The 14749-nt window shown below is 37.7% G+C and overlaps 1 protein-coding gene across 5 annotated transcripts in view; it reads left to right on the top strand.

Moving 5' to 3' along the window:
- LOC122768721 (plasma membrane calcium-transporting ATPase 1-like) overlaps positions 1-14749 on the top strand; it is a 72578-nt gene that overhangs the window by 30986 nt on the left and 26843 nt on the right. For 3 of the 5 annotated variants that reach the window (XM_044024913.1, XM_044024909.1, XM_044024910.1), the window contains exons 3-7: positions 6675-6872; positions 7233-7490; positions 9395-9520; positions 9799-9924; positions 12537-12572. In XM_044024913.1, coding sequence (XP_043880848.1) covers positions 6675-6872; positions 7233-7490; positions 9395-9520; positions 9799-9924; positions 12537-12572 — 744 coding nt within the window. The remainder of the gene's footprint in view (positions 1-6674; positions 6873-7232; positions 7491-9394; positions 9521-9798; positions 9925-12536; positions 12573-14749) is intronic. The other 2 variants (XM_044024911.1, XM_044024912.1) reach the window with 1 other exon arrangement.

The following is a 14749-nucleotide window of genomic DNA, read 5'->3' as shown; positions in this document are numbered from 1 at the left end:
GCTGAAGTGAAACTGTGCTTTACTCTCTGTTTTATAAAATGTATACAAACCCCAACCCCTTGATACATTTAGAGAAAAATTAATGTGAAAGATTCTAATGTATCAAACATTTGTCCGGTACATTTTAATATCTTTCAACTCCTCTTAACTTCTCTTGTGTTTCCCACAGTTGTTATTCTGCTGGAGCCAAATACTGAGGCACTCCATCTGTTGTAACTGATAGATTGTCATCCCTATTTGTGTCTTTCTCTAAACAAATTATTTCGATACTAGTAGTTGTGTCTTTTTAAATAAACTGACCTCCACAATCCTTAATACTAAGTATTTATCAATTTTACACACAATTATCTACATAATTAGCACGATAGAAAGGGACACTGTCGGGTGACAGGTTTGAATCCATTTTTTATTTGAAGGCAGTGAAGCAAATCGTTTTGGCTGCTCACCTGAGTGGTGACAGAATATGCTGCTGTTCATTACTATTTCCCTAAAATAGATTTTGATTATTTTTAGGTTCAAATGTGTTTGTTTGTGAAGTGCTTTGTAACCCAGGTCCCTGGAAAATTCACTTACATTTTCTAAAGTGATGAGAAGGACAATCAATGACCTCCAGCGAGTCAACAGAGTCGGTCATCAATACACATTAACCAGCGGGATACACAGCTGAGCCTTGTTTGTGTGATTGACTGTGTGTGTGTTTGGTCAGTCTGTTGACAATGACAACCTTCTCTGCATCCCATCAGAGGTTGATTTTTTTTGTTTGCGGACCGAAAATAAATGTCAGTGAGGACGAAACATCTCATTATCACAGCCAGAGCAGCGAAGTTATAAACAAACAAAGTTAAATCTAACCGTGTGAAGTCGCTGTTATCAAGATAATCAGGTTAGCTTACTCTTACAACCGAGCAGACTCTGAGCAATAAGACGCCTGTTAAAGAACCTGGAGGCAGAATAAGACTTGAGTTGATGATAGAGATGCAGTATTTACTCAGTCTCAACCTTAACCTTAACTTAAATTACCCATAACATGAATGTGTAAACAGTTTAAGTTATCTACAGCAAACGCACTCGATAGTAGTGTAAGGCAGTGATGTAAGTGTTCGTGGGTTCAGAGGTTTCTCAGCCTGCTGCCGTGTCAGACCATTTTGAGCTCTGTTGTGTGAGAAGTCAATGACCAATCTGAGATTCAGCCCGAGTTGCGTGACCCAGTCATATACTGTAATGAACACACACGCACACACACACAGTAAGAGAGCCTTAGGTCATCCATGTCTGTATCAGATGAAGCAGAAAGCTCCTTGAAGGGATCGTGCAAAGTCTTTCTTGTTCGTTTGGTGTGAGCTTTTTCATCCTCGCACGTCTTTTATAACAAGGGAAAGAAACCATTATTTTCTGTGCATCTTGCCCTCTGAAATTCTGCATTCAGACTTGGAAATAAACACATCTAAAATGTACCATATCAAATTTAATGGAGTAAAGATTATGAACCAGATATGATTTACGAGGCTCAGTCATTGCATTATTTTGCTGCTGCAGAGGATGTCAGTGTCCATTTGTAGCCTGTAAATTATTCTCCTCTGTTCAATCAGATTTTACTCTCTTTTCCTAAAAAAACAATAAAATCATCTTGCATTCTTTTAATAGAAAAAATAAATCTAAGACAGGGGTCTTAAACTCAAATGACCTTGGGGCCACTGGGCGTCTAGTCTGGTAAGGAGGGGGCTGGTCAAAGGAAAAGTAATGTGCTTTTTTGGGAAAAACCAACTGTTCAGTAGGGGTGGGCGTTATAAGTTTAAAATGATATAACAATATGATATTACAATAACAATATGTGTGACATTGTTTTGTCTTTTAATTTATTTTCATTACTTTTTGTATGTATTTTTGCTTTGAGTTGAGCGAGTTTAAGATCAAAGATCAGTAGTTGCTAAATATGGGCAGATGATGCAATTTTTAATATCCTGTTTAAATAACATGATTCTATTTTCTATGTAACTACATATGCTGTCTTCATCTTGCATTCATGTGGGTGCATGTGTGGCGTCACTGCACAGGCAAAATTGAGGGAAAAGGAAGTGTGTGACTGCAGATAAGGCTACAAACATGGAGAACTCACATCACGCAAAGGAATATTTTGATTAAGTAGTGGAAATTACGTTTGGTTATTTCCTCAAAAAAAAAAGTTCTGAGATTGTGGATGTACTTTAATTTTGGCCGTGGATGTATATTTTACTCAGTTTGGGCCCCTTATTTTTTTTTCTTGTACATTTGGATCACAGAGCTAAGCATCTGTTTTGTTTCGTGATCTTTGAAATGAAATCATTCCATTTTATAGCACTTCAAAATCCTCAAAGACTCCCCTAACCATCTGGATGACAATTTTAAGCTCACTCTCAGGCATAAGGCACATGCTGAGGCTATATGTATACAGCGTTGCCATATGTGACTGCATGCTGTTAAGCCACATGTGTTCATGCAGTTGTAGACACAGTGAAAGAGCTTTTGTCCAGGAAAATTAAAGATGGCCCAACCACAGTGTGTCTACATGTAATTTGTCCACAGCTTAAATCACACTGACACAGTACAGGGTAGTTTTTTTATGTAAATATTGTATGCAAATATTTGTGTTTGTTTGTTTGGAGTCTTTGCCGTTCAACAGATCATAGACAGTAGAGCCAGATGTAACCGGAATGCTTGTCACTTTACAGTGTGTTCATAAAAGGGGGAGGACCATCTCGGAAAACAGCTTCTGTGGGGTTACCATGGCAACTGTGCACATGGACATACGTCACATACGGTTAATAAAAAAGACAGCTTCCAGTTCTTTTATTTGCGTGAAAATGTCAGAAGACTTTGCTTTGGCTTGTGATCATAAACGTGATGAACGCAATTTATAAAGGTTTAGAATAATGTTCAGTCCAGTGTGTAACATACATAATATGAAATTATTTTACTTTGGCAGAAATTGAAGATAAAATAATTTTACTTATTTTTTTGGGGTCAAGTCTCTGAGACCCACCATGTTTTTTACAATAGTCCATAATGGACAAACTAAACATCTTTTGAGTTTTGAGGCTAACTGAAGGCTACATAGTTTCTCCATTCAGCTGCAAAATGAAATTTCACTAATAAATGTAATAACTTCTACACTGTACCTGATTATACTGATTGTGATTTTCTTTTTTTCCTCATAAATCCCTTCATCTTCTTTCTGAACATGTGTCAACAGTTGGGTGTCTTGAAGCGTGACCCAGTCTCACGTCTTTCTGTGTGGATCAGGGACTGTTAATTCAGCTGTTGGATAGCAGTGAAGAAATAAATCACTGCAGGAAGATGATAGATAAAATGGAGGCAATGTCGGAGCTGGTGGGTGACCAGCAGTGATAATAAAGGACACAGTTGTAGTGTCATTTAAAACGTACATCAATGCATTCTGCTGTCAGCGGGAGAATGAATGGAAAGGAATATTATGTCTGGTAAAAGATGAAGTGGGTTGGCTGATGAGGCTCTGAATTGGAAGAGACCTGTGTTTTTGGAGCATTAGACTCAATTTCTGCTGAAACCAGAAATTCTTAAACATCTGTGACAGGCATTTGTGCTGCTCTGCTGTTATAGAAACATTATTTCCATGGGGACCAACACAATAATGCCAGGCATCAGACGAAACCCACTGTCACTATCACACCCAAAAAAGAAAAAAGAAAAAAAGGTGTTGATCATGTAGCCATTCTGTTTTCTTTATTTTAGTCACCGAGGAGCTTTCAGCATCAGTCACTGACGTCTAAATGATCAAACCAAACTTTGAAATAAGCCACAGTTTGATGACACCTGGCTAATGATGATTTTGTTAAGCAGTGTATTTTTAAATCACTGTTTAGAAAGAAACAACATTTTGGCTTAATGTCATGGTAATACTAATTGCACAGTGTAATAGCCGCTATAATGGTATATTTCCCCTTTACACTAAATGATGTAAATAAACACAAGCAATTGTTTTTTACCTGGCCTAATGCCAAAGTCCAGAAATGTCTCCATTTCTACCTTTTTATAATCCTTGTTTTTACCACATTATTCTTTTGCCTACTGGGACACAGTTATTGTAGGAAAATACTGGTGTGCCCACTGGCTTTTTCCTCCTGCTGCTTCCTCCCTTCTAAAGTTAATAATGTCACATCACCTCATCTCCTATCACTTTGCCTCCACTCAACTCATCATAAATGAAAACCACGAGAGGCCAATGCACTGGATACCCTTCCCACACTCCATATACTCAAATTAATGACATTATTCCTTTTACCATTCCTCCTACCATGCAATTATAAATATATATTATTTATATATTATATTATTTATATATTATTACATTATATTATTTATATATTATAAATATTATATATTTGTGACTTCTTAATGAAATCATTGTATACTGTCGTATAATGGGGATCATCATGTGTTTTACCTTGTCTTTCAAGCCCTATTATTTGGAAAACATCTTATAAAATTTGTTTTCGTCAAGCATGTTTGTTGACCTTGACCTTGACCTTGAATCTTTTACTGTCCAGTTTAAAAAAGTCAACGGTTTCCCATGTTTACAACTGCTACCTTCATGAACCCAAATTTGTGAAAATGCCTCTGGGTCACTGTGGTTGTGTCCATGCAGAACCATGTCATGTTCTTTAACCATTAAAGCTTTTTATATATCACTAGTAGTGAGGAAACAAATCTGTTTATGTGCAGTTGCTAACTGCTCTAATCATAGATCGTAATACTCAAAATAGCAGCACAAACTATGAAGTACTTTTACCAGATTACTGCATCCAAAGAAAAGAGAGACAGGTGGAAAATTGTCATGAGAATTCTGTCTGGAGAGACCAATCAAAAGAAATGAAATAAAGCGCCATTATTAAAACCTATATAGACAGAAACGTGTCTGGCCTCCTGCTGCTGCTGACTTGCAGTCTTCCTCTGTTAAAAATCCTGGCAGTGCAGTCTGTTGAAATTCAGATCATGTTCCACTGCACATCTCCCAACTCCACCAAGAGTCCACAGCAGCCATGTTTCTGCCCACACGGCCATGCAGAGGAACCCTCAGATTCTCAGGTTTTGCTGAACATTACCATTATTTTTTGAAGAAAAAAAAGCCAGATTGTTCAAATGGGTCTTCTCCAAAGGAGATCCTGTGATGAGCTCAGAAATTCCTCTAGAAGGTGATCAGAAGCACTTAGTTAATTAAAAAAAGACCTATAAATAAACAAAAGTATTATTAAAATTCAAAAGCAAAGGACACTAAAATAGTAACCCCTCTATTTTAGTCCATTTTAAGCATTTGTGTCGACTGAGAACGCTTTCCGTCTGTCTTCATATGGAGAATGAATGAATGATGGTTAGATGTGAGTCACTACCGGAAAATGACTGTCATGGCTCTGGAATCACTAACCCAGATGTTGTTTGGTCTTCAGTAAGCAGAGCTGCATTCTAAGAGAACTTTCTGCACAAGGACAGAAGGGAAACATCACACTCATCAATCACACTTCAACCAATCAATTAGTCTGAGACATCTTAGTGATATATAAAGTCCTTCACTACAGTGCGCATCATTTTTTTTTTTTATTCATATCTCCTTTTCACAATTGTATTTGCTTTTTTATTGTTGGATTATAGGACATTTACTAATGATTATTGCCGTTTACATCATTACATATTTTAGATTTTACATTTTTGTTGGCAATTGTCTCTAGCTTCCTGTGAACCAGCGGATCTGGATCGCGTCAGACTGATTTAATGGTGTTGTATTGACATGGAGCTGTTTGGCTTTCGCGGAGCAGCAGATTGTTTGTACAGCAGGGGAGGGTTCAAATCAGCTCAGGCTGCCATGGATTCATGATTACCACTGACACATGCACACACCCATTGTCCTCATCCTTTGGGCGGAGACCCACACAAGGGGCCACAGGATAAACTGGAAGGGTTGCAAGGTGACTGACAGGAAGCCAAAGTACTATATTATTTACTGTCTAATACTGATGTAGTAGTTAGTAGTGCAGCAGGCCTCGAAAAATCCTCTTTGATTAAGGTGATTACAGACTGATAGACTGATTAAATGGAGTTGTAGTTCATAAATAATTTCTAGCTTCATGTGAAAGTACGATTTTTTTCATGTGTCTCCCAACAAAGACAAAACTGAATACTTTATTTGGGTGGTACAAATCTGTCTGGGTAAACCATCAAAGAAAAGAAAAATGGTAACTAGAAACACTCCGTTGCATCTCCCACCCTCTCTCACTGTGTTTGTCGGCGCACACCTGTGTGCAAAGCTAAATATGTTCACTAAAGAGTGAACACAGGAGTTGACCTTTTAAGTAAGTGTGGAGACCGAAGTAGACTGCAAATTCAGTAACGGTGACATAAGGAAGTGAAATCACGAGTTGTCAAATGAGTTGTGCTCCATGAGAGGAAGAAACAAAAGTATCATTACTTCAAGCTCAGCATTAAGTCCCTGATGACTCTTTTTGGGTTTCACATCAGTGATTTAACTTCAAAATATACTCTTGAAGGACATTTTTCATGCAAGTGTTTTCGTTTAGAATAATATGTTATTTTCCTTTTATAGACAAATTCCGTGTTGTTGTCCTTGTAGATGTGAATATTGATTCCTTGTGTTTTTGTGTCTGCAGGTCTGTCAGGGAACCCTGTAGATCTTGAAAAACGTCATGCGGCATTTGGAAAAAATTTCATCCCCCCAAAGAAGGCTAAGACATTCTTGCAGCTGGTGTGGGAGGCTCTACAAGATGTCACACTTATAATCCTGGAAATTGCTGCCATCATTTCACTGGGCCTGTCCTTCTACCATCCACCAGGGGGCGACAGTGAAGGTCAGTGCAGTTTTTTATTCGGAAAATTTTGTACTGTAAATATTAGGACACTGAAATCACATGCCATTTATACGTTTTTTTCATTTGTGTGTAAGAAATTGGAAGTCTTATGACTTGGTGTTTTATATTTTGATTTGTCCATATCGGTACTAATTCTACGCAATATATGTATTAAAGCCTAAAATGAGTTTCTAAAACCGGTAGTTATTAGTCTAAGAGGATTAAATGTATTAAAAATGTAAACAAAAAAAAACTAGCCAACTAAAGTAGTTTCAGTTTTAAAATATTTTCACTCACAAAATGTGTATTTTGTAAAGAAACATTTCATGATAAAATAAACATGTCCTCTTCCTCTCACAGCATGTGGCCAGGTCGCAGGTGGTGTTGAGGATGAAGGCGAGTCCCAGGCTGGCTGGATCGAGGGTGCTGCTATCCTGTTCTCAGTCATCATTGTGGTCCTGGTGACAGCCTTCAATGATTGGTCAAAGGAAAAACAGTTCCGTGGGCTTCAGAGTCGCATCGAGCAGGAACAAAAGTTCACCGTCATCCGGAAAGGCCAGGTCATCCAGGTTCCTGTTGCTGAAATTGTGGTGGGAGACATCGCTCAGATCAAATACGGTATGAGGCCATAACCTTTAGTGTTAAAAACTTTGTGACAGGTGTTAATACGCGCTCAGATATAGTCCATCTTCTTCATTGTCAAAAGTAGGTGGCGACCTCAACATTTCAGCTTTACGAGATATTATTGCAAAAATGATTTAATATTTAATAAGAACTTAACCCCACTGATATACACTATAACTTGATTTTCTGTCACATACTGCAAGAATTGGCTCATTTTGAGCCAAAACTAAATTAGAGAAGTCACGGGTATCCAAACCCCTGGAGCTAATTTTAAAAAATGCCAAGAAATGGGCTGAGAACTGAGTAAAGGCCTCCCAAATATATAAAACTGGGTCAGGGTCAATGGGCCCCTGCTGAGTTTGTACCAATGAATCAAGCGTGGTCCAAGAAAGCCAATGGCAAAATTTGAACACAGTAGCTGGTGTTTGACCAGGGAGGCAGTAGATACACTGATTTTCATCACAGCATGTATCATATCAATATTTTACACTAAACTGGATATGCAAAAATATTACTAGATACCCATTGACACTGGTAATAAAGTGGTTCAGAGGTTTAGGAACTCTTTTATCACGGGTGATACGGTCTGGCCCCTAGTTAAGTGTTTCAGGTAGGGCGAGACAATATGGCATATGTGTGTATATATATATATTTATATGTATATCTATATGTATATATGTGTATGTATGTATGTATGTATGTATATATATATATATATATATATATATATATATATGTCTGTATATGTATGTATGTGTATATGTATATATATATATATATATATATATATATATATATATATATATATATATATATATATATGTATATGTATATACGACTTATATCGGTATGTTAAATATGCAAATCTTCACATCTGGCTTTCTTTGATTTTGATTTAAAGAAAGCCAGATGTCAAAGGCACACTTTTATTAAAGATGAAACCAAATAAAACACCTTAGTTTTTCCTTGGCTTCTTAACAAAACACAGCTGTGTAAATATCCGAAATGTAAAATATAAGTTCCCTCATCAATAACGTGCCCTTCATCCCTCTCAGAGAATGTTCAGTCTATGTTAAACCTTCAGCTGCTTATTCTTATGCTATAGATCGCAACTACTGTGAATCTATCATAAACATTTTGTGTCTATTTTAATGGCTGATGCTGATGTTGATTTTTAGAAATCAGAGCAGAAAATGTCAGATAATTATGCCCATATATTTAGCTCATTATCTTTTTTCCTACATCTGCTGCAATATAGCTGTTAAATGACAACAAATTATGCAAAACTATGCAACGTTAATGGTCTCCAATCTACATTTTATGTTTGCACTGTGGTGCAATTATGTACGTTATTTCCAATGGAAAATAATGTATAAACTAAATATTAAATGCATGAAACTGGTCATCAAAACAAAAACATTTTGCAATGAAAATGATTACGTTTTAATGACCTTGCAATATTTAACAAGTTTATGAGGACAAAAATACTTAATTTGTCAAAAAAATTGGCTGATTAATAAAATAACGATGATTAGAAATGTCAAATATGAAAATCGGAGAGGAGCTGCTGTCAAATCCATATATACAAAAATCCAAATATCATATATTTGAAAATATATGATATTATATACCAATATAAGTTAAATTCTTCAGCAACAAAATGGTAGGGCCATTTCAATATCAGGTAATGGTTTGTGTGGATTGTAATCATTATGTTCTAATGATGTGAAGGGAAGGAAGGAGAGTTTGAAATGTCTTCGCATTCTACCATAGAGGCTACAGCTGATTGAAATTTTCTAAAAAAAAATAGCAATTTATGTAGTTGGTATGTGTTTGTGCATCACTATTAACACCAGCCATGAATAACACACTCTGACCTCTAACCTCTGCACTTACAGGAGACCTGCTGCCTGCTGATGGAATCCTGATCCAAGGAAATGACCTGAAGATTGATGAAAGCTCTCTGACTGGAGAATCTGACCATGTCCGAAAGTCTTTGGAGAAAGACCCTATGCTACTGTCAGGTGTGTGCCTTTTTACAATAACATGACAACTTTTCAAAATTGGAATCATATGATACTAAACACCACCAATAAATAACGTGCTGTAGATTGACAAGAACAACAAGAATAAATTGTTATCAATGTCTGAAATGACATACTAACACTGTCTGTTTATTATTTAATGCTGCTGCAGAACAAAATTGGGCATGGAATCATAAATGGTTTCACACTAACCTAAAGTAAGAAAGAAAGTGACCCAGCTTTAGTTATTACTCACTGCTTTTTAAATCTTTCCCCAGGAACACACGTGATGGAGGGATCGGGCAGGATGGTGGTGTCCGCCGTTGGCCTCAATTCTCAAACCGGCATCATTTTTACCCTCTTGGGCGCCAGTGAGCACGATGAAGAAAAGAAGGTCAAGAAAAGTAAGACTTGAGGCAAAGCCAGTGATATACGTCTGAAAAAAAACAACTTATGTTTGAGTGTTAAAGGTCATACGAGAACAGTAATTGTGTGAACTGCTGCAAGGGAAGAAGACTATCACGGTGTTGGCTTCTGATTTTTTTTTTACTCTACTGTTTGAATGGTGTAGATGGGAGATTTTCGCACCTTTTTTTATCAGGTGGTGGTGTTTTGAAGTAGCTGCCTTTGTCAGCAGGTAGATGTCCAGTCTGGGCTGATAACAGCAGAGCTTCTTCAGGGGACTAACTGTAGAATTTAGAACTTTGTTCAGCTTCAGTCTTTAAAGTGAAAGCATTTTACTGAATAAATGAGACCACAGATGAGGTGAACTGTCATGAGGATGTTATTTTTCCAACTTATCTGCTAAACAACAGCCAAACACACCAGATGTGAAGGATCTATTAGTGTCTGTAATTTCTCCAATGTAGCTGCACACATTAATGTCCTTGGCTAATCAGCTTACTTCATACAATTTGAACCAAAGCTGTGTCTGAAAGAGTTGGGGTCCAATCCTATGTATTTTATTTTGTGATACTGCAGTGCATAAACATTTTACCCCTTTAATTTCATGTCTCCTATATTATCAAGTTTGTCAATCAGTTTAATTTAAAAAATACTCTGGAGAGTAAATGCTATTAAAGTAGAGTAAAAAAGAAAACATTTATATTTCTTGCTTAAAATTTGGTTTTGGTTCTCAGCCAGCCCACAGCTTCAGTAGTGTTTCCAAAGACATCTGGTCTTATCATGGTCTCATCTATTTGTGTGAGTTATGGCCTTTATACTGAGGTATTTGACAGTCCTATAATGTTGTTTAAAAAAATGAAACTTGCCCTCCCCTTTTAACATGAACTTGCTTGTAAGGGGAATCCTTCAAAGGTCAAAGTCCAGATGACCCTCGTACTATTACAGAGCTTGAGAGTTTGATGTAAACCAACAGGCTTCTGCAGTCGGTCTCTATTGCTTTTGATTTGCTCGTGATCATGCTAACCCCCTTTTACTCATGTCATTTTCTTTAGTTTGTTTTTGTCTGATCATTTGTTGTTGGGTTTTTTTTCACTAAAGTTTTAGTTTGTCAGGCATTCATCGTGAACTGGCTGAATGTACCAGCTTAGTGGAGAGAGACAATCAGGTTTCTGTCACAGGTTTTAATAAGCAGTCATTCCTAATGAGTAAAACCCACAAGGCACAGTTTCATACTTAACTGAATTAGGTTGCTGCTGCATTTAATTTCTCATTGACATAATATGTTCCCTAGCTCAATAACCGCATATACAAATTATTTTACGCAATAATCCTTATATCGTGCCAGAACCCACATAAAGCGCTTTGAAGAAGTGAGAACTGGACAAAATGGCCCCCAGATTGCACCCACTTTCCAACATTGTACTCATTTTCTGAAAAAGTGTCCACACCCACTGAATCTGAAACTTTAAATTTGCTCTCAAAGATAGAAATACAACAACACGCACAAGCACCGTTATGTTCTGGCTGCAGCAGATACACAACAGATTTTACAGTCACACATGGCTGCATCAACCCACTGCACTCACAGGCACACACATTCATGCATTCATTCATTGACAGTCACACCCATTGGTTATCTCACAGCATTCAGTATGTGCAAAGTCACAGGCACACACACACGCACATTTGCAGCAGTTCGATCTCATCACTCACAAAGCACTAGCTGAATTTTAAAGAGCTCCCTCTCTCTCCCTCTCTCTCCCCCCCTCCCCCCTCTCTCTCTGGGTTTGACCTTGCCAAACCTTCTTTCAGCTCTATAATAGGAAGTCAGTGTCACGAGGAAGGAAAACTCAACTGAACTGCCATGCACACATGCATGTGCATGCACATTTGACTAGTTTGTGGTCAGAAAGTGTTTAAAACAACTGACAGTGATCAGAGCCAAACTGCTTCTTGTTTGAGAGAAGATTTCCATCCTTTATTTAAACAATAAGTGTTTTACCTGTAAAGCTGGAAGGATAATAGTTAAGTTGACCAGTCATCAGCCTCCTTCCACATCATTGTAGGTCAAGTCGAATAAAGTCTGTCTTTATTAGAAATTCATTGGCAGGAAATGAAATGAGAACAGTGGAACAGCATTCAGATGAATCGGCGACTACACAAAACAAAGCAATATACTGTAGAATGTAGTACTGAGTTATGGCAAATGGAAATATATCCAGATATTTTAGCCTCAGGCAGTAAGTTATAGTAAAGTTTATACACACAAATTTGTTATATCAATGAAATAATACAGCGCATTATGGTGAATCAAAGCAGTAATGTTTATCTGTGTGTGATGTGTTACAGTTTTACGTTCTGTTCAAATTGTTCATTTTTATTACTGAAAAAAATGAGAAACATGGTGGCCAGTGGTTCTCTGCAGCAGGGAGTCATGTGTCTCTCTCCTCTGATTGGTCCATTCCTGCCCACAGCACACACACATATGGCGCACACACACGTGTGGGTTTCTTTTAGTTTGAGCCTTTATGTTTTCCCTTAGTTTAAGTTGATCTTATTTTTCCTTTGAACCATCTTATCAGCATTCCGCCCTCTCTCTCTGTCCGAACAGGTAAAAAACAAGGACCCCCCGAAAATCGCAACAAAGGTAACCCCTCCATTCATCCATCTGTCCCTCTCTGTCCCTCCATCCTTCTATTAATCACCACCTCCTCACCCTCCACCCAGCGGCAGGAGGGCAGTCTATAGTCCATATCTTTCTCTCTCTCTCTCTCTCTCTCTGGTGTCAAAAGGGGGACGTTCTCTTGCCTTGCTTTACCTGTCAAAGGGTGCAACTCTCAACTGTCAAGTCTTCGACAGCCAATCGGCATCCACAGTCGTCATGGGCGACTTTGGGTTTATATTTCTGTCTCAGCTCTGAATCCAGGATGGGACATTTTAAACACAGACAGTAAATTTAGTTTTGTAAAGAAACAGTCATTTAAAATCAAAGAGCAATTTAGTTTTATTTAGAGAAAAACATGTTTTGAGATGTATGTCATGATGAATCATGCTTTTTGTTATGTTCGTAACCACATGCAATAATACCCTTCACCTTAATTAGCTAACCTTGAAGTGAAAAGCTCCACATCCAAGTCTCTGAAATCAGTAGTTCCATTTAGAGGGAATTGGTCTTGATTTATACACTAAATATTTAATCACATGTTACTTAACTATGAAAATAATCATGAGTGAGTGAGAGATGTAAGTGATAAAGCGCAAGTTAGCAAAGTTGCTGCTAACTGTATATCTAGATCGATACCAACACCAACAACTGCATTAAACTAATTAAATGCATATTAAGTTAAAATAGAATTTCATAAACCCTTCAACAAACCAATTTGTTACTAAAACTGACTATAAACTTCTCAGGTTGTGTGGATTATGACAAACAAACAAATGTATTTACTGAACCTGAAGTATATATCATTTCCAAAATGTATTGTGATAATTCAGTGCTTGCAAAAATGTCTCTGTCCTCAAAATGTCCCATTTCATACTAAGAAACTGAGACACATATATAAGTCCATCAGTGCTGACTCACTCTACATACAGGAATGACATCCAAGGTGCCTTTAACATTTGACATGTGTTTGTGCGTGTGCGTGTGTGTGTGTGTGTGTGTGCGTGTGTGTGTGTGTGTGCGTGCGTAATGCGTGTGTGTGTGTGTGTGTGTGTGTGTGTGTGTGTGTGTGTGTGTGCGTGCGCGTGTGTGTGTGTGTGAGAGAGTGAGAGAGATGATATCGTTGCTCCAGACTTGACCAGTCAACCGTCCTCCATGTCCCGTGTGAGCCAACGCACCAACACATGTCCACGTACACACACACACACAGAGCTCCCAACCTCCCATGGTTCGAGCATCTGCTGCAGGCAGAATGCTTCTTGATGCACACAGACAGAGATGATGCACAGATGGATCTGCGGTCACTGATGACCTCCACTAAAAACACATCAAGAAGAAAACACCTCGAGTCATTTCGCTTACTTGCTTCAGACCCCAATGAGAATCTTCACCAACTCTGCAGTTCTGCTGAACTTTGTAGCCTCCTTCAGCTCCTAGTTTTGTCTTCTTACCTGTGTCCATTCAGTTTCCAGCAGCATCAGCTGGCTATTTTCATACTCCAAAGAGATACTGCTTCTTTGTTTATGCTGGATGTGGAAGAATGCTGCTGTTGCTTAATAATGTATCAGAGTTGTCCGAAAGCATTTTTCAAATTTTGTCACTTAAAACCTGACAATGTTTCTCTCTTTCAAAGCTTGCATCACAGTAAGATCTCATCATACTTTTTTAAAGTTAGAGTAACTATAAAGTTTCGATAACAACTTTAAAATGAAGATTGAGAGTTGCCTGAAATATGAGTTCAACAATTGATCACTTATCGCAATAGCAAACACAATAATTTGCTTTTTAATTAAAATTTTCAGTTCCGGTGGAAATCTTGCCCTTTCAGCTTTAATTTGTAACATCTATGAAGAAAGTTCTACTGAATGTAACTGTAATTGCAGCAAAGTAAAATCAACTGGAAATAATTAGCACATTTACATACTTTCATGTTTGTAATGACATGTTGCTGTTGTACCGGTGGAAATACTGCAATAAATGTTTTCCTAATATTCTTATTGGATTTTAGAGGTCCCTATGCCCTTGAATCCGCTCTAAGATTTTATTGACTCATCTGGCTCTCAGGGGAGTCTGTATGGTTCTTTTGATGCCCCGCTTCAATCCAGCATAACACTCGATTGCATCAACTTAATTGCGACATCATCCTCTTCTTCAGAAACATC

This window comes from Solea senegalensis, linkage group LG4 (assembly GCF_019176455.1).
Source record: "Solea senegalensis isolate Sse05_10M linkage group LG4, IFAPA_SoseM_1, whole genome shotgun sequence".
Classification (NCBI taxonomy): Eukaryota; Metazoa; Chordata; class Actinopteri; order Pleuronectiformes; family Soleidae; genus Solea; species Solea senegalensis.
This window is presented reverse-complemented; position numbering and strand designations above follow the sequence as displayed.